Source organism: Mesocricetus auratus, unplaced genomic scaffold (assembly GCF_017639785.1).
Source record: "Mesocricetus auratus isolate SY011 unplaced genomic scaffold, BCM_Maur_2.0 Super-Scaffold_100691, whole genome shotgun sequence".
In the NCBI taxonomy this organism is placed as follows: domain Eukaryota; kingdom Metazoa; phylum Chordata; class Mammalia; order Rodentia; family Cricetidae; genus Mesocricetus; species Mesocricetus auratus.
In genome coordinates this window covers 60,323,218-60,343,474 of record NW_024429267.1, presented here as the reverse complement: position 1 = coordinate 60,343,474, position 20,257 = coordinate 60,323,218, and the positions used below count along the sequence as shown (strand labels likewise).

Genomic DNA, 20,257 nt, shown 5'->3' with positions numbered 1-20,257 from the left:
CAGATACCTTACTGGGTCATGGTGTTTATATCCACCTAAGGGGATAGTTAAGCTACATGTAGAATGTGTGGGATTGGGCAGACAGCCAGCTCCACCAGCCACTCTGCTGTGTGCTAAGATTCCACAGGGTCTAGAACAGAATTTCAGAAAATTGGAGGACTTACCAAGTAGACAGCCTTCTAAAGACCCAGCACTGTCCTCAAGACAGAGTTCCAAAGACATCTGAGAGCAAGGTCCCTCTTTATAACCACCTTTGAGAGACCACACCTCTCCTTTATGTCCTGACTCTTCATCCCTGCTCATCCTCCATCCCCACCCCATAAACCTTTTCCCATCTGGCTCCTCCCAGCCTCAATCCTGTCCAGGAATTCTTACAGGAGTGGCATGTCTCATTCACTGAGTATGTTAGCATCCTGGACTGTCTCTGCCATCCCAGAATACCCCTTCATGTTTGAAGGGGAGGTCAGAAGAGTCTTGGATTCTGGGATAATGCATAACCTGTGAGCATGTCAAGGCTCACCTTAAGAGGGAAAGGCCCAGCAGCAGCAGGACCTCTCATCGCAGGCCAAGAACCCGGAGATTCCAGGAAGCTAAATGTCAGCGCTAACCAGGAAAATGTATTTCTCCTCTCCCAGAACTCAGAAGGAACTTGAAAAGGCCACATCAAAAATCCAAGAATATTACAATAAACTCTGCCAGGAGGTGACAAACAGGGAAAGGAATGACCAGAAGATGCTTGCAGACCTAGACGACCTGAACAGAACCAAGAGATACCTTGAGGAACGGCTGATAGAGCTGCTCCGGTGAGTGTCAGGCAGCTGGGGACCCTGTCTATGACTGGCTTTTCTTAAGAAAAATAAAACATTTCTGAAAATGGCAGCTCCGTGGAAATGGGCCCTTCTCCTCAAGGTCTGCTGTCAGGGAGCCATATGTCTACAGGATCCAACTAGGCTTTGGCAGTCTTGAAGGCTGGCTCTCCCTGATCACAGCAGTGGTTTGGGGTTTTTGTGTGGATGCAGGATTATATTCAAACTCTGGGTGCCTAACAAAGAACGACAATAAAATGACATTTAGTAACTGGTCATTTCTCCATCTCTTGCCCATCTCCAATGAGCCGCCTTCTCCTCTTGTACTGTCCCATTTTTCCTAGTATGGGGCCCGTGTAGGGACCCAGTAGCAGAAGGGACTCTGAGGGGCCCAGTATGTTCTACTCTTGCCACTCAAAAGTAGCCATGGTGCCTTACTTTCCAAGACAGATGTGGGAAGCTAGGTTTTTATGTGAAATGTCCTGGTTGTTAAATGCTTGCAAGTCAACCCACAACTTTAACTTTTTCTTAAAGGAATCAAATATGCAAGATAAAATATTGTAACTGTGTTTTCCTTCCTTCTGTTCTTCTGTCCTTCTGTGTTTCCTGTGACAAAACACTTGACAAAAGCAATTTAAGAGAGAAAAGATTTGTTTTGGCTCAGGGTCCAGACAATTTCAGTCAGTCTTGGCAAGCAAAGCAAAACAGTGGGATTGGCTCAGTTCATGGCAGTAGGAGTTTAAGGCAGTAGTAATAGTCCCTGTCTTAGCAGATGAGAAAGTAGAGACTCCCCATAACCCACCTCCACCAGCCATGCCTTTGATCCCAAAAGTTCCACAGCCTCCTCAAATAGCACCACTAGCTTTGGGGGGCCAAGAGATCAAACACATGAGGGGTTTCAAACTCGAGTCATAATAATTACACATCATTCAACCTCAACAGGAATCAACCCATGGCCGCTTTTGTTTTCTCACCTCTAGATTGCTTTGAAGCAAAACCCAGATATAATATTACTTATCTATGAACACTCCATATCAAATTTCCAAGACAAGAAATCCTTTTCCTTTGTTTTGCAGTATTTTGGGTTTGTTTTTTTGTTTTGTTTTTCGAGACAGGGTTTCTCTGTATTGTTTTGGAGGCTGTTCTGGAACTCACTCTGTAGACCAGGCTGGCCTCGAACTCAGAGATCCACCTGCCTCTGCCTCCCGAGTGCTGGGATTAAAGGCATGCGCCACCAACACCCGGCTAGTATTTTGTTTTGAGACAGGGTCTTACTATGTATCCTTGGCTGACCTGAGACTTTCTATGTAGATAATTCTGGCCTCAGACTCGGAGAAATCTACCTGCCTATCTGCCTCCTGAGTTCTGGAATTAAAAATGTGTACTACCACACCCAGCATCCAAGACAAGAGCGAGCTCTTATATAAGTATACCTTGAAAAATGAATGTGTCAAGAGACACTTGATAAAACCAAGGCAGATAAGATCTCACTCACTTCCATTTGTGGTAGTAGCAGTCATAAGTGTAATATGCCTAGATCTACTCACTCATTGGAATTCTAGGTGTCTTCTTGAGAAATGTAGGAGAAAAACCAAGTAGCATTCTCACAGTCCAAGGTGTTAGTATATGGCTTCCTAGGGATATCGAGGTCAGGTTCTGTGGAGTAACTGCAAGAACAAGCTGGTCCAGAAGATGAGTCCTCATGTCTCCTTATAATTTAGGTATCCTTAGCCCTGCAATGGTGGAGGCAGAGGCAGGTGAATCTCTGTGAGTTCAAGGCCAGCCTGGGCTTGTACAAAGTGAGTTCCAGGACAGGCTCCAAAGCTACAGAGAAATTCTTTCTCAAAAAACCAAATCCAAAAAGAAAAAAAAATTAGGTGTCCTTGAAAAAAAGCCAGCCATCTCTTATGTTCTTAACCCTTATCCACTTCCAGAGGACCTGGGTTCAATTTTCAGCACCCACAAGGCAGCACAGAACTATCTTTAACTACAGTCCTAGGGGGTCAGGTGCCTTCTTCACACTTCACAGGCACTGTACAGGCATGGTACACCAACATACATGCAAGAAAACTGCAAATTGCATGCACACTTGTAGCAAGCTCATTATCAACTTGGTGGCATACTATTTCCAGTAGTAATTTGTTTTTAGTGTTAGATACCTGAGTGGTGTATCAGTGCTGGCAGTTTTTTGTGGGTGACACAGCCTTTTGTATATACCATGTGCCTTTTACATGCTCTTACATACATAGAGTCAAAGAACCAATGTTTTGGGGTGACTTTGGAGATGTCAGCAGAGAGAGCCTATGTTTTAGATTCCTCAAGTAGGGAAGAGGTCATTTACAAGGAAAGTGATTTAGCTTCTGTGGGTTGGAACATTTGATATCAGCCTTCTGAAATGAAGCAGGGGTCATTCTCTGCTTTTTGTGGATTCTTTATTGCAGGGACAAAGATGCTCTCTGGCAAAAGTCCGATGCACTGGAATTCCAGCAAAAGCTCAGTGCTGAAGAAAAAGGTCTTGGGGACATGGAAGCCAACCACTGCCATGACTGCAAGAGGGAGTTCAGCTGGATAGTGCGGCGGCACCACTGCAGGTTAGCAGCAGGCGTCTCACCTGACTGGAATCAGGACATGACTCTGGGTGAGGGATCTGAGATTAGTGTGGTTACCATAACCATCTATCTAGGAAAAGCACTTGCTTGCTTACCAGGGGAAGCAGAAGAAAAGCAGGACACTCAAGGCCCCCTGAAGAGAAATGTGGGTGGGATTAAAGGAACTCACAGGCATGTGTATACCCCGAGACCAGCAATCCTTTAGCTATTCTTGAGCCTATGGGGCAATGCAGAGGGTGCCGGAGAATACAGATCCTTCTAGCACCTAGGAAAGATAGGTAAAGAGAAAGGGCACATTGGGAATTGGCTACAGCTTAGTGCTCTCTTAAAGACCCCTGCAGACAGTAAATGTGGAATGCACACCTGTAGCCTGATGTTAATTAGACCTTTTCTCCCTGCCTTGAGGGCCTATGAAAGTAAACCGTTCTCTACTAAACTCACCATGATGGTTTTGTCAGAATCTTATGAAATGGGTTTACAGCACACTACACTGAGTGCAGAGCTAAGTCTGGAGAGTCCTGGGCTATCAGGAACCCAACACAGAAACCTGTTCTGGTGCTTAGCAGATCTCAGTGATGCACAATCCATTGTGCACAATTCTCACAGCCTGTGCTTGCTTCCTTCCCAGGATATGTGGCCGCATCTTCTGTTACTACTGCTGTAACAACTATGCCGTGACTAAGCCCAGTGGCAAAAAGGAACGCTGTTGCCGAGCCTGCTTCCAGAAATTCGGCGAAGGCCCTGGATCCCCTGATAGCAGTGGCTCTGGCACTAGCCAGGGAGAGCCCAGCCCCATGGTTTCACCAGCTGAAGCAGGCTCTCAGGCCCAAGGTCAGAACTCTGCCTCCTGGGTTCATAGGTGTCACTGCTTTCTCACTACGGCCAATTAGCTTGAGCAAGCTTCATTCAAACTTAGATGTCTAAGAGATGCTACATATATACTACCTGGTACCAGCCTAAAACTTTCTTATATTATTGGGGTTGATAAGCAAGTAACTTTCCCTTGCCATGACTGAGTGTAATTTAATATGAGTGTGTATACATACACACATACTACAGTAGAATACACTCCATATATTGAAGAATCAGTCCTCTAGGACCTCCTTCCTGATATCCATTATCTGCCCTGTGGTAGCATAAGACCAGCAATTGTGCCTTCAGTAGTCAATATCTTTCTCCCTTTCTCTTAATGGCCAAGGAGAATGTATTCTTTTTGTTCTCCACCTCAGCTACTTCTGCATCCAAATCTCCCTAACAGGTGACCCAGACTGTCTTCTGAACTCTGGACTTTAGGTGTAGAGCCAAGGATCAGAGCTGAGATGGCAGAGATGGGCTTTTCTCTGTTCAGGCATCACTGCTAGCCGCAGTTAGTCCTGGTGAACTCTCCTTTGATCTCAGCCTAGATGCAGCCTAAGAACCCTACAGAACCCTGTTCCTCTCTTCTTCAAATGGTCAGTGATCCCTACCACTTGTGAACGGGACTTGTGCTTTTCACACATAGCATTGGGGTCTTTGAATCTTTCTCAGTCTTTTAAAAACTGAAGTTCACAAGTCCTACATACTCTGGACATGTGTTCTTTATCAGATATGTTTTATAAATGTTTTCTCCCAATTTACAGCTTTTTGAAGAGCAGAAGTTGTAGTTTTGATAAAGTAATATTTATATCATGTTTTATGTATCCGTTTTTTAAATGCATCTAACTTTGTTTTCCCTTGTATTCAAAAGGTTTTTTTCCTTCTAAAACTTTTGGGTTTGAGACTTTTTTTCTTGGGAGTGAAGTTGGATGAGTGGGTGGTTGAGTGAATAGTTTGTTTGTGACAGGGACTCATTTTATAGCCCAGCTCTCGTTTTACTCATTCTTTTAAGATTTTGTGTGTGTATGTAACCAATTTTGAGCTAGTTTGGGAGTAAGGTGATAATATATAAGTAGAGTATTGGATGGTTTTGTTTTTGCTTTTTGTCTAAACTTCCAACATCATTAGTCTATTTTTCTTTCCCTCAGAATTGCCTTTTTATTGAGGCTGGAGGTGTGGCTCAATCAATGGCAGAGCATGCAAAAGGCACTAGATTGAATCCCAGTTTCTCTCTCTCTCTCTCTCTCTCTGCTTTTGGTATATTTGTCAAAAGCCAGTTGCAAACAACAACAAAGTAAAACAAAAAACTTACCTCACATATTTGAGTCTGTATCTAGACTTTGTATCTAGACTTTGTTTCATTCTGTACATCTGTGTGCCTTTTCTTTCCACCAATTCCTTACTATATGGTTACCATAGATTCTATGGTTTTTTTGTTGTTTGAATTTTGGGTTTTTTTTTTTTGTTGTTTAAGACAGAATTGATTTCTCTACGTGTGTGTGTGTGTGCACGTGCGTGTGTTTTGAGACAGGGTTTCTCTCTGAAACAGTTCTGGCTGTCCTGGAAGATACTTTGAAGACCAGGTTGGCCTTGAACTCACAGAGATCTGCCTGCCTCTGCCAACCTAGTGCTGCAATTAAAGGCATGTGCCACCATGTCCAGCTGGTTACCATATATTCTTAATGCATCTTACTGACAAGCAAAGAAAGCCCTCCAATTTTGTTGTTTATTGAACATATAACTTTTAGAATAAGTTTCTCAGTTTCTAAAAATAAATCATGACTAGGTTTTCATTGGGATTTCATTGGACCTAGAGAACAGCTTGGAGAGATTTGACATCTTAATAAAGGGTTGTCCATTTCCATCCATGAACATGATAGAGCTTCAATTTACTCTGGTCTTTGTTTTTCCCTTGGTAATCATTATTTTATACATCTCTTGCCCATTTCCTATCCTTTGTCAACCTCGGGAAACAGATTTGGGAGTGTAATTGGGTTCTTTTTGTCAGTTCTTCTAGTTCTGTGTTACAGAGACTTGAGAGGAAAACATTACCTCTAAAGCAGAAGACAGCTAAACTGTTCTTACTAAATAGCCTAAATTCCCTTGTGCTATCTCACTGTGTACAGATGACAACGAGGTGATACTGTGTTAGGGTTCTGAGATTGCTTGTTTTGATTTCTCTTATTTTCTGTCTGCTTTTTTTTCCCTTCTGCCTCAGACCTTATATTAACATGATACATGTCTATGGGTAGCTGATTGGCACAGTGACCTGCTTATTGAGTGGTCAAGGTTAAACGCAAGATTGCCCAGTGCCTCCTGCAGCTCCCTGGACAAAGAGAGGTTCTGTTCTTCCCAACAGTGGACCAGAATCAGGGAGGGGATGCAAGTCAAACAATCTCTTACTTCAGATTGTTTCTGACTATGTCTAATGGAGCAGGGTCTCGTTGGATCAATATATTTTCTTTGTTAGTTTGTTATCTGATACAGTTTTGTTAGATTTTTTGCTTTCCTTCTAAATAGGGGTCCTAGAGGATGTGGAAGTAGTTGAAACTTCTACTCTGTCTTTGAGAGAGGTCTTGAGGCTGTATATTCAAAATCTTCTGTCGTCCCTCTGTTTTCCTGGAATGTCCCAGTACCTAAATGGAATAGCAGTCAATTAGGAGACTATTTAAGATTTATTCCATTAACTTGTTCTCCATAGCAGCACCCTCACTTCCCTGTGTTATCCCCAGTCTTATGCATAATGGCATGTATGTCTTTTTCTCTCCTGCTTTGTCACCACCACCCAGGAGTAAACTCAGTCTGCAGACCACCAGATGATGCTGTGTTTGACATCATCACTGATGAAGAATTGTGCCAGATCCAAGAATCTGGCTCCTCCTTGCCTGAAACACCCACTGAAACAGATTCAATGGACCCAAATATGGCTGAACAGTGAGTAGATGCCATCTCCATTTCCTAAGTAGTCCTTAAGTGCCTGTTCTTTACTTTCTGATCAAAGGACCAGGAAAATAAGATGCTAGAAGCAGGATTAGCCGTCTCTGCCAAGGGAAGATGTCTCAGAACAGTATTCAGAGTAGGGTGGCTCTTTTTTAAAAAGTGACAGTTCTCAGGAAACATTCAGGAAGATACTGTATCAGAAAGTTCCTAGGAACTGTGTGTGGTGCCCTGATTCAGCATCTTCACTTAGGGTAGTCTTTGGGTTAGGCAACTATGTTAGTCAGCTCAGGCTGCCACGGCAAGAGACCACAGGTTGAGTGACTTAAACCATGGAAATGCAATTTATTGCTATTGTGGAGGCTGGATATCAAAGATCACAGTATTGGCAGAGAAGGTTTCTTCTCCCTTGGTTTGTAGATGGCCACCTTCTTGCAGCATCTTTACATGGTCATCCTGGATTTTTACCTGTGTCCTTTAATCTCCATTTCATGCCAGGACACTGGTAGATTTTTATTTTAATCACCTCCTTAGAGGTCTTTTGCAATTAAAATCATTTAAGATGTACTGACACCCTATGAATCCATGAGACAAAATAAATCCTTCTTCCCTTAAATTACTCTGTCAGGTACTTTGTGATGAAAATGGTAGCTATTATAGGAAATTGGGGTTGTTGTGATTAAATCTGGCTGTGGTTCTAAGGCATTTTGGGGAAGAATGTGGAAAGGTTTGGAAATGCCAGCCAGCAAAACCCTAGAACTCTGTAAACAGAGCTTCAGTGAGCTGTTTGGTGGTTGCTCACAAGACCAGAATGCCACTAGAAATGTACACAATATGGACTGTGCCCATAAAGTCTTTGTTGTGAATAAAGATATCAGGAATTGAGGTAGAGGTCATTTGTGTCATATTTTGTCTAAAAATATTAGTCATGTGTCATTTGTGCCCTAAAACTTTGAGTGATGCTGAACTTAAAAATAATAGACTAGGAACTGGAGGGGTGACTCAGCAGTTTAGGGCACTGACTGCTCTTGCAGAGGATCCAAATTCCCAGCACCCACATAAGATATCAGGTAACCATCTGTAGCTCCAGTTCCAGGGCATAAGACACCCTCTGGCTGTCATGGGCACCTGCACACATGTGATACATATCACCCCATGCAGTATACGCACATACACACTTAAAAATGAATTTTTAATTTCATATGCTCTGGCCTGTGTCCTTTGCTTCCTGATTCATGCCATTTGAACAAGCATCTTCCTCTCACTTTACACTCTGACCAAGCATGACATTCAGGCTGTAAGCATGGTTACTACTCTCTAATTTTAGCCAAGTTTATGAGAATTGGAGAAAAAGCAGAGCAGCAAAACCTAAAAGTGCTCAGCTTGGCAAGAAAAGAAGCGCCATTACATTTGAAGTTGTAGACAAAGCAGCTAAAACTGTTAGAGATTAATGCCATTAAAAGGCTTTGCATTGGGGCAGTAGGAAAGAAAAGGACCCTAAGGGAAAGAGATCTCTCATTAAACGCTTCAGAACATAAAAATCTAGACTCACTTAACTTTCCTTTAAAAAGAGAAAGTCTGGAAAGATAGAGCCTCAGGAGTGCCCTTCTCTAAAATAATCACCTAGAAAGTATTTTTTCAGGGTTAGCTACAAAGACACTCCACTGCTTCAGCTGTGGTCCAAGAAGCCCCAGCCACTTAATCAAGCTGGCAGCAGAACTTGACATTACCCACATGGTGCTGGCTTTGTAGGCATTGCAGAATGTAAGAGTTGCAGGTCATGGAGGTTTACACTAAGGTTCTAGAGAAAAGCCTGGGAGGCCAGGCGGTGTGTAGAAGGGTCAGATTCTCTAGTAGTTCATTAATCCGCTATGCATGAAAATTTGAGGGTAAAGCCTAAATTGCAGTGGAGACCTCAATATATTGGAGATACCATGAATGTAGAACATTTACCAAGGAAAGCTACAGACACCTAGTAAAACAAGTCTAAAAGAGACCCAGTATGTGTAACAGACAAGAAGGTCCATAAGGTAGGGCTAATAACAAGTGTGTCCTACATGCCAGACATGAAACTGGGATTTAATGTTTCCAGTTGACATGTCTTCTTTGCTCTACCTTCATACCTCCCTTTTAGAATGGGAATGTTTTTTTATATATCAGAAGTATGTAGTTTAAAATTTGATTTTATAGGGTGTCACAATTGAGCATGCTTTAAGTCTCAAAAGAGACTTCAAATTTTGAAGTTTCAAACAATGGCTGTTATACGACAGGGCTTTCTCTGAAGCTGAACTGAGTACAGTTTGTGTTGGGAGATGGCAGTGAGGCTTCAGGGATCAGGGGCTAAATGTTTGAGTCTGAAATGTCCCTGGCAAGTTTGTTTTGAATGTTTGGCCATAGGTTTGTAACACTGTTTTGAAGGCTGTGGATCATTTAGAAGGTGTGGCCTGACTGGTGGAAGGAGAAGTCAGAGAAGTTACTGAGGATGAGCCTATGAAAGTTTAGCCTATCCCTAGTTCCAGCATAAGTTCTCTGATTCCAGGCCCGATGTCATGTAATAAGTCTAGGTGCAGCTGTTCTCCATGCCTTCTCTGCTATAATGGGCTGATACTCTCTGAGCCAAAATACATCCTTCCTTAAATTGCTCCTGTCAGGTATTTTATAATAGTAATGAGAAATGTAGCAAATATAGTCCCAAAATTGCTTGGCTAACTTCTCTACTAGTGAAGAAGACTTCTGTCAGCTCATATTGACTCACAGTGAGGTCTCTATCTCCTGCTCAGGATCCAAAACAGAACCAGGAGTTAATTGTTATCTTTATCATTATCATGTTAATTTCTGCCACCTGGGAGGGCTGTACTTAATCTTTATGAGGCTGTTAGATTAGATTTTAGGGGTAAGTGTATCTCTACACTTGTATGTTCTCTGACAAAAGTCACTGAATGCAGCTCATGGGCAAACATTCTCATGGCCAAACCTAAGATTGCTCCTATTTACTGTTGCCCCTATGACTTTGAACCAGTTCTCTCCTTCCTTAAACACTTCTCTGACATACACTGATCAGTAGTCATCATGGTCCCCAGGGTATCTTCTCTTCCTTTAGCAGTAAACTACATTCTGCCCTTGGTACCTGGCAAACTTCATGGATAGAAGAGTGAGTAGACCAGGAACTAGGAGCCCAGAAGGATGCCATTGATTTGAAAGTGTCTTCTCACAAACACCTGTAACCTGCATAAGGCGCCTGTTCTCCAGCTTCCTCCCTCGTCTTTTACCTTCCTCTTTCCTAGTAGGAACAGAAACAGAAAGTTTCCAGACTGCTGACCAGTATGTGTAGTTATTGGTCTTGGGAATCAGGAACTGTTCCAGAGAAAGGAAACTGCCAGTATGCTGGCCTGCTACCACCAGCGCAGATCTGGCATTAGCTGATGGAGCCTGTGGTCCTTTATATCTCACCTGTATGAATGAAGAGCCACCTTTCTACACTGTAGATTGTGTATATTAGCATGTATGGGAGCTTTTCCTTAGCATTCCTTTTCTTCCCATGTTTAAAACTCAATCAAAGATATCAAGAGTCTGAGAAAGTATGGGAAAGAGAGCCCTACACTTGCACCAGCATCCCTCACAGCGAAGTTAGAGGGAAAGGAAGCAATCTGAGGAACAAAGTAATGAAAGAGGAATTAAGCTTTGACCCTTCCTGGAGATGATGGAACAAGGAAGTCTCTAGATCCAGCTTCATTCTCACAGGGAATCCTAGCAGGATCTCCTGGTAACAACTGCCTTTCCCCCCATTCCTGGCTTATCTTAATTGGCGATACTTAGCAGGAACACAGCCCTAACCTGCAGCAGATAGATGTCCTTTACAACCCTTCAGATATGCCTGCAGCCTCTCCCTCAGTGTCCTAGATGCCACTATCCAGATTTCCAGTTGTTCTCAGAACTGAGGGGATAGATAGTTGGCTTCCTTGGCCTCTACCCAGCTCTCATACAGCCAGAGTCTCCAACACCTGGGCTTCTCTCTAGGTACCAGATATACGGGCCGTTCAGGGTGAGGAGCTTAAGCTCCAGACCCAAACAAGCCTCCAGGCCCTGTTCTGGAGAGCCTAGAATCATCTATCCCTCCTTAAGAAAGGTGATTGGAGACAGGGTCTGGGCCAGAAAGCTCCTGTGGGATAGGTGATGTTCCAGACATTGATGCTGAGTTTTAACCATCAGCCTGGACTGTGTGTGTCTACTGTGTATACAAGCTTCTCAATATCTTCAACTTGTAGCCTTATTTTTTTTTTAAAGCCTTATTCAGTACCCAGATTACACGAAATGATCTGAAACCTACCCTCAGAGCCTGCTTGCCAGCATTTGCTTCACGACCACGGCTTTGCGGCCAGAGTGCTTAGCAGGGGAAGTGTGGTCACCAGCCAAGAGATCTGATGCCTGCTATCTCAAAAACGAAACAAGGACAGGATATGGTGATCATGGTTAAAGTTCAAAAGCCACCTTGTACCTGTGTTAACCCAGGGCCTCTGATTCCAGAGGAGCACAGAGCAGGCAGGCTCTCTATGTGGTATAACACCTGCCTACTCTGTGGCCAGTGTTTAGGGCAGAGAGGCTACTAACAAGGACCAGTCCTCATTCGGTTCTCCTCTGAGAAGTGGAGATGGTATTACCAAGCTGCCTGTGAACAACACTAGTGAGTATGGACCTGAAAAATTGAGCGTCTGGCCAAGGTGCTACTTTGAAGGCTCTATGGAAGCCAGAGTGACTGTGAACTTCTAGATTCTGTGTTCCCTTTTATGCCTTCTTGTAGCACCATCTCCTCATCCAAGACACCAAGAATTCCTGGGTGATCAGATGGCCTCCAGAAGGGAGTCACCATAAGTTCACCTCTCTGAAGACATAGCTCTCCATGACCTTCATATATCTAATTGAAGCTAGAACCTATAAGCACTTCTGCCATCTTCAGAAATGAGGAACCCAGTGGGAAGGGAACACCTAGTCTTTGCTCTCAGGTTATGAAACATAGCTAGGACAGTCTGAATTCAAGCAGGGTCCAAGTTCATCCCACTGTTCCCCCAACTCCACTGTAGCACCCTGGCCTTTGATATGATCTGGTGGTGTGAGCAAGAAGGGGAGTCAAAGGTGGGAAAAAGAAATGGCTGAGTGTTTGAGACTTCAAACACCTCTAAGGGAATGGAGCCTGAAGCAACAGCCTTTCCTGGGCCATGGTGCAAATAGCTTGCAGGTCAGACACAAGCCCTTTTTAACTAACACATGCTGTGTGTGTGTGTGTGTGTGTGTGTGTGTGTGTGTGTGTGTGTGTGTGTGTGTGTGTGTGTGTGTGTGTGTGTGTGTGTTTATTGCTAATGGTAATATAGATACAGGAGGAGATAGAAACATTTCTCAGGTGGAATAAGTAGATGCCCAGAAAATGGGGCAAGTAGTGGCTGAGGAGCCAGAGAGAAGGACGATTCTATTGCTGTGTTTTCCTGACAACAGACTAACAAGCTTCTCTTAGGCTGCGTAAAGGCCAGTATAAACATTTCTGTGAGGAATCTGGAAGAGTGAGTGATCCAGTAGGTTCTCTCATCTCATCTGGGCAGATAACTGGTCACGGATAGTCCAGGGAGCATTGTCACCTGGCTCTGTGAATTGGTAAGCCAGGCCTTGGAGAGGCTTTCTAGGAATAGCCCAGGGTGGCACTGTCTCTTGAGTGCTGAGTACTCAACCCTGGCTCTCTCTAGAATACATGTATAGCTAGCTACAGGGCCTTGTCACCTGACTCATCTTCCTTCCCATCATCTTCCTTCCCATTTAGAGCCTGTATCTCCTGAGCTGGAATATTAGGGAAATCAGGGATTCAGGCCCCCTCTATCAGCAGTGTTGCAAATAAAGATGAATGCACTGAAGGTTAACCTTATCCCCCTGCATTGAACAGGCTAGTTGTTTGAGTATACACTTTATCTTACATGTTACATAGCAAAGAAGTATACTATAGCCCTTATGTGTGTGTTTGATAAAACGGTGTATGGGACCATGTGGGTACTCCAAGGTGTAGTCACATTTTGATGTGCCAGAATTCATTTGGCATGCCCTGCATGTTCATAAAAAGTACACAACAGCCTATGTCAGTACACCCACCCATATGGATGGCAGAAGGAACCTCTTCTAGTTCATCTAAGAAATATAACTGCTGCCAGTTTGGAGACCTTTCATCAACAAATAGATTGTGCTGTGGGGTGATTTGATTTTGTTTTGAGACCGGGTCTCATGTAGCCTAAATTGACCTCAAACTTTGTCTAGATGAGAATAACCTTAAACTTTTGATCCTCCTTCCTTCACCTCCTAAATACTGTAATTATAGGTATGTTTCACCACACCCAAATTTAATGTAGTGCAGGGTCCAAACCCAGGACTCCTTGCATGCTGGGTGAGGCATCTACCAACTGCTCTATCTCCACAGCCAATTGTGCTAGATGTTTCATATGTTTTATCTTAAGTCCTCTTCAAATCAACCGAGAAACTTGTGCCATCTCACTAAAAAGAAATGGCCAAAGGTTAAGAGATTTGTTTAGGTCAGGTATCCTGGCCTGTGTTCTTAACCCAGCACTTGAGAGTCAGAGACAAGTAGAGACCAGGCTGGTCTATATAGCAAGTTCCAGACTGGTCAAGGCTATATAGTAATGAGGGAGGGAAGGAGAAAAGGGAAGGGAGAAAGGAAAGAGGAGAGACGAGGGGAAGGGGCTTCAGTGTGAATGCAAGCATGTTGAAAGAGGTTGAGATTCATCTATTCCACATCTTACCTCATGAAAGGCAGGGAGGCAGCCCTAGGCTATTCCTTCTAGCCCCTGAGTCCAGGGTTAGCTAATCTCCTGTACATTCTGTTCAGCCATTTTAGGTAGATGTTCATAATTAGGTAAATGATTTGGTGGTGCAAACACCCAACAAACACCTATAGGGCTATTCACCTGATTGTCAGGATCTAGTCAACATCAATCAAGTCTGGGATGTAAAACCACCTCATCCTGGAGCAGTATTGCAGGGTTTAACAAATGCGCCCTACATCTTGGGCAGGAACAGGAAACCACTGTAAAAGCAAGATTGTTACCATTGGTATAGTCTACTTCCTTCATACACCACTGCCCCTAAAGTTTAATTTTTAACTCCTTTATTCTAAGCCTAGAAGTTAACTGGGTTGTTTTTGTGCTGTTTGTGAGGGTTTATATTGTTTTGTGTTCCAAGTATACCAAATTAAAGTAAAATGTACCTAAATATGAAAGAGTTTGAAAACTTTTAAAAGGTTTTATTTCTTAGCCATGAAACTCATAATATTTGATATGTTGTGTGACAGGCATTGGAAAGTTCAATTTTGGGTTTTTTGTTGTTGTTGTTGTTTTTTAGATGAGCAAAGCCACCAGAGTCCCTCTAATAATGCTGCTTAGAGTTGTTACAGTCTTAACCTCCTTTTTACACATTTTTTATTATTATGTGGACCACTGAAATTCAGCTATTTATTCTGGCCTATTTTCAGTCTCGAATGCTGCACTAATCTGAGAAAATATAAGCATCCACCAATACAAAAGTCTGGAAGAATCAGAGCTTGGTGTCATCCTGTTAGGAACCTGGTGACAGGTCTAAGCCACATAGACCAGCACTTGTGTGGGGGTTTCTCAGCTCTCCACTACTTGCCTATAAAAGAATCTTCTGAACTCAGGAACCTGCACAGCTTTGTTGATGCAGCTCTTCTTCACCTTTTAGCCCCAACCTGAAATGCCTAGAGTTAAAATACTTGAGGATGGAAGAGGAAAAAGTGCTTAAAAATCTCAAGACATTCTCATTTGAACACTGAGGCTTGATACTAAGGACAGGGTCTGTGTATATCTGAGAAGCATTGTATACAGCCACAGTTTTCAGTGACTTCTCCACGAGAGTCCACATGCTATAAGCAAAACCTTTCTTGTTGCATCCATAGCCATTCTCCTAAGAATTCTGATGCTAGCTTCTCCACGTCTGGCCAGGCCTACTACAATTGGAACATACTGGTGGTCTCTACATTGTGGGAGGCAGAACAAGTCTTGGAACTGTCCTCGGAAGACTTCCCCTGACTTGAAACTCCCAAGTAAGGGAGACAGCCAATGTCCTTCACAAGTTTCCAGAGGTTCTTCCGGAACTTTAAGCCAACAAAGGCATAGAGTACAGGGTTAAGGCAGGCCCGAAAGTATGCTATAGCCTCTGTCACAAGGATGGCATACTGAAAGCTGGTCATGTTATAGTACTTCCAGCTTGTGCTCCTGATTAACATGGCAAGATTGAAGGGTGTCTGGGTCAGCAGGAACACAGCCACGACGACGAAGATGATCTTTAGAGATTTGTGCTTCCGGAAGCCTCGAGCATGAAGCAAGGTCTTGATAATACTTGAGTAGCACGTAATCATAGTGAGCAACGGCAAGAAGAACCCCAGAGTCATCTGTGTGGCGAGAACCACAGTAGAAATTGCCTCATTGTGGTACTGACAGATAAACTTGTCCAAATGTTCAACATTACTATAGATGATCTGTGGCAAAGAGACCACCAGGGAGACCACCCAAATGAGCAAGCAAGTGATTTGGCCCCAGATCTTCCACTTAGCCTGCTGGTTAAAAACCTTGGTAGCCTGGACCACTACAATGAAACGGTCCACCGTAATGCCAGTGAGAGTGAGCATGGACACATAGAAGTTCACTGTATACATGCCTTGGAGAGTTTTGCACATGGCAATGCCAAAGACCCACCCATGGGTGCCTGCATAGGCCCAAAAGGGCAGAGTACAGACAAATATCAGGTCAGCCAGGGGCAAATTCACCAGGAACACATCTGTCAGACTCCTCAGCTTCTGGTAGAAAATGTTTATAATCAGAACCAGGGAGTTCCCTACCAGTCCAAAAATAAACACCACCAGGTACATGCAGGGCAGAAAGACCTCCTTGAACATTATGAAGCGTTTGTGCTCCTCCTGATGGTTATCAGTGGAATTGTCAGAGAGCCAGGGATCTGGCTCGTAGTCCTCATCCTCCATGGCGTCTGTTGTGGCAAACATCTGTGAATGAAAACCCAAGAGTTAATATTTGGTTCTGTCTGAGTGACATTCTTTCTTCCCACTGTCCTTATTAACTGAATTTAGGAAACAAATTGTCATCTCTAACCCCACTTGTTACCATGCTCAATAATAGCACTGTGCTGAAGGTAACCATTTCTCACAGAAAACTGCTCACCCAGTGTGAGGGACTCTCAGTTAACCCTAAAAAAATCTCAGATTCCTCCCATGAATATCCTGTAAAACACTCCACTCAATTGTTTAAAAAGAAAAAGATACCATATAATCAAGTGGACATAGTAGCCCTTTGGTTTTTTTGTTTTGTATTTTGTGTGTGTGTTTATATATTTTATGTGTATAGATGCCTGCATGAGCTCTCTGTGTGCAGTGCTCGCCAAGGTCAGAAGAAGACATTAGATTGCCTGAGACTGGAGATACAGATGGTTGTAAGCAGCCATGTGGTGCTGGGATTCAAGCCCAGATCTTCTGGAGGCTGTCTAGTACTTTAGCTGCTGAGCTCTCTCTCCCCACAACAACTATTTGGAAATACAGGCTGCTGTCTGTCAGGGAGACCTGCCTGCACCTGCTTGGGTCTCATAGCAGGTACCTACCTCTCTGCCCTGTGCTGGTCAGTCTTATGTCAACTTGACCCAAGCGTAGAGTCTTTGAGAAGGAATCTCACTTGAGAAAATGTCCCCATAAGATGGCCTGTAGGCAGGTCTGTAGCATTTCCTTAATGAGTAATTGTGGGTGGGGACACTCCCTCCGAGGCTGGTAGTCCTGTGTGCTAAGGAAACAGGACAGGCAAGGCAGGAAGGAATAAGTCAGGAAGCAGCACTGCTCCATGGCCTGTGCTTCAGTTTCTGCCTCTGGGTTCCTGCTCTTAGTCCCTTCTCTGATCAGGACATGTGAGATGAAATAAACCCCTTTTCCCTCATGTTACTTTTGGTCATGATGTTTTATCACAGAAACCTAACTAAGATAGCCGTACTTGGTGTTAAAAAATCATGAAAGCCAAACCAAATGCCCCTTCTGGAGGTGCCCTTACTAGTATCCGTAGGGGATTTGGTGGTGATGGGGGAGGGTGGCAAGAACTATGTCTGACTGGGGAGTTCTTCCTGTTTACTCTTTTTCAGCTGTATAGTGTAAAGGACAATTGATGGGGAAACAAGGAAAAGAAAGCCCTTAGGTGCCCAGAACTGTGACTGGCCAGGGAATTCAGGTGTTGCCCTGACTCCCCAAACCAAACATTTCCATTTATCATCTCTGTCAGTTCATGGGATCTATGCTGGAGCCTCAGATCCTGGAGAATTAAAATGGTGCATAAAGTGACTGCTGAGTAGGTTTGTAGTAAAGACCACATGCCTGCCTTTCTTGCCCAGGACTTCATCTTCTATGGCTGTCATGTCTCTGACCCTGCTCGCCCTCATTTTATCAAGGGCCACAAGCAGGACATAGGATAATGTAACCTGTGACCTGACTGTAGGGACCAGGTTAACCTTGCCAGTATCCTGGATTCATATGCCACTGGTGTGGGTTCTATAAGATGTCTTAAGATGAGCAAGTGTTTGGGCAGAACCTCTGTAAGATTTACCAAGACAAAATATTCACTGGTAAGGTGAGGGTATGTGAGAGTTGAAGACATCCTCCCTTTTTAATCAACATGGTCATTTCTTGCACTGAAGTTGAGTCCTATGAGGAAACAGTGTCCACTCTGATGGTTCTGTAACCTCTATCTTCCCTAGAGCTATAATCCCTTTTCTCACCACCAAGGAAGGACTGTGCCTTTACAGGAAGACTACTCAGTCCCATGCTTAGACCTCTAGGCTAGATATCCAGCCTTAGTAGGCTGGAGTTAGGCATCCTGCTCCACAGCTTTCTGAGGTGCTAAAATGAGGTCAGATATTGGTGTGTGTTATTGACTCAAAGAGAAATGAGTTATTTTTCATCATTTAAAATATGAAATAAACAGCTTTGCTTTCCCAATAGTGTCATCCAGTTCTCTGTGGTTACCTGACTTGTATTTACCTTTTTGTTGTCCAATTTTTTTTTCTGGATAGAACCCTAGCATGACTTTTCAGAAAATGTACATATTCACATTCAATGTTGTGTTGGCAGATAGAGGCTAGACTGTACAAATAGAGTATTAAAATCATTGGACTGGGGAAATGGCTGTCAGTAAAATGCTTGCTTTACAACCATGAGGACCTGAGTTAATTCCCTGAAACTCACATTAAAAAAAAAAAGTGGGCATGCTGGTGTACACTTGTAACCCCAGCACTGAGAGGAAGAGACATATTCCTGGGGCTCACTGGCCAGACAATCTTACTAGCAAGGTGAGTTCCAGGCCTGTGAGAGACCTTGTCCCAGCAAAAAAGGTGAACAGTGCCTAAAGAAAGACACTTGCTTACATATGCACTTATACCCACAAATACACAAATATTCATGCACACTCACAAATCGCTGCCCCTTATACAAAAAGTTTAGAACATTTCTTTACAATCAAAATGTTGACTTATGCAAATGACAAAGTAATAAAACTTTAGATATAATGTAAAAGGCTGATAATAAACCATAATTGTATCTGAAGCATAAAATGTAACTCAAATATTTAAGAAGTACTTTTAATTATTTTGGAAGTTTCATTATATTTAAATTACTGAAAACAGAATATGAGAAAAACATGCAAAAAAAAAAGCTTGAGCTATTATAGTTGCAACAAATAGATGGCACCCCTCATCTTCCTGCTTCCACCTCCAAGTGCTGGAATTGCTGCCACACCTGTCTTCTTAACCTTTTGGGATCACAAACCTCTTTGAGAATCTCATTAAAGCTGTAGCTCTTCACTGAGAAATGATGTCCATGCACCTATAATTCTATAGACTCTTGTTTAAAGAACCTCTCTGATAACATTTATAGTTTTGACTACAGTCTTAAAGGACCAAACTCCATCAGAATTGGCCTTTGACTGGCAGAATTACAAATTACTTAATTTATCTCCTTTTTATTTTTCTGTAGTCTACAGTATATGCAGTTTCAAAATGATTTATACTGCAAAAAAAAGTGAATGGTAATTGAGAGTTACAAAAGAACAGAAAACAAAAATTACTGATCAAAAATAGAAGACCAGCAACTAGACTGTTTTATGTCCCTGGGTGGATCTGGTTACTCTATTACTACCTTTCTCATCCCAGATGAGAGATGCCATGTGTATCTGAATTCAGTAGCTTGCACCGTGTATACAGGTCATACTGCAGGTAGGAATCTGAGAGGACCAACAAAAAGCAAATGACTCACCAATACAGAAGCCCCAGTAGCTTTGTTCCAGAATGAAGTATGCTCGCTCACTGTCTGCCTCTGCTCTTCTGTGATGTGTGGTCTGTGCCTCTGCTCTTCTGTGATGTGTGGTCTGTGTTTCTGTCAAATTCTAAGAGACTTCAGCTAGCGACCTACCCGTCTCTCTATCCACAGGCAGTGCATCCACGTCACAATCTTGACAAGCCCGCCCACTTAATTTGAGAGTCAGAGATGAAGCATGGTTCCGATGCATCACACTCCCTTTCTCTTGCCTTGACACATGCTCTGCTGTTAACACCTGATCGGTTTCCATTTGTTCAGTAAAGGGGAGCAGTAAGAAGATTTGACTTTTGTCTACTGGAGATGGTAGACTTTATCCATTAAAATTACTTTGTTTACTTAGTCACACATATCTTTGGAACATTTTGGGTCTAATCCAACACAAAGTTCATGCTATGGATTAGACTCTGTGTGGATGTCCAGTATGCACCACAGATGTTTCACAGCAGCCCTGAGGGAGGAGCCCTGACTCCTTGAAGGAATAGCCAGCCATTTGCAAGTAGGTCGGGAATGGCTTGTTTATTGACACCTATTGCTGATCACAAGGGTGGGCCTGCGGGCTTGTGTGCTGTGATCAGACCATCGGAACCAAGTCTTCAGAAGCCGAGATCTTAGAAGTGCTGTTGCTATAG

At 43.2% G+C, this 20,257-nt stretch overlaps 2 protein-coding genes across 9 annotated transcripts in view; one reads left to right on the top strand and one right to left on the bottom strand.

The window, feature by feature from the left end:
- Fyco1 (FYVE and coiled-coil domain autophagy adaptor 1) overlaps positions 1-20,257 on the top strand; it is a 77,216-nt gene that overhangs the window by 36,721 nt on the left and 20,238 nt on the right. For 4 of the 6 annotated variants that reach the window (XR_005874678.1, XM_040739583.1, XM_040739582.1 and 1 more), the window contains exons 11-14: positions 636-803; positions 3,248-3,397; positions 4,044-4,246; positions 7,060-7,204. Coding sequence is in view for 5 of the 6 variants with exons in the window: in XM_040739583.1 (XP_040595517.1) it covers positions 636-803; positions 3,248-3,397; positions 4,044-4,246; positions 7,060-7,204 (666 nt within the window). In the remaining variant the exon portion in view is untranslated. Of the gene's footprint in view, positions 1-635; positions 804-3,247; positions 3,398-4,043; positions 4,247-7,059; positions 7,205-14,596; positions 14,689-14,726; positions 14,965-20,257 lie in introns of those variants that run through there. The other 2 variants (XM_040739585.1, XM_040739587.1) reach the window with 2 other exon arrangements.
- On the bottom strand, positions 14,484-19,744 carry Cxcr6 (C-X-C motif chemokine receptor 6). 3 transcript variants are annotated; one of them, XM_040739589.1, is made up of 3 exons: positions 19,566-19,744; positions 16,880-17,055; positions 14,484-16,271 (listed from the first exon to the last, which is right to left on the bottom strand). In XM_040739589.1, exon 3 carries the CDS (start codon positions 16,269-16,271, stop codon positions 15,219-15,221), a length of 1,053 nt encoding a protein of 350 aa, XP_040595523.1. In that variant the 5' UTR covers positions 16,880-17,055; positions 19,566-19,744; the 3' UTR covers positions 14,484-15,218. The 3 variants fall into 3 exon arrangements, with proteins under 3 accessions (XP_040595523.1, XP_040595522.1, XP_012977688.2); XM_040739588.1 differs by lacking the exon at positions 16,880-17,055 and having other exon boundaries at positions 19,566-19,743; XM_013122234.3 differs by lacking the exon at positions 19,566-19,744 and having other exon boundaries at positions 16,880-17,128.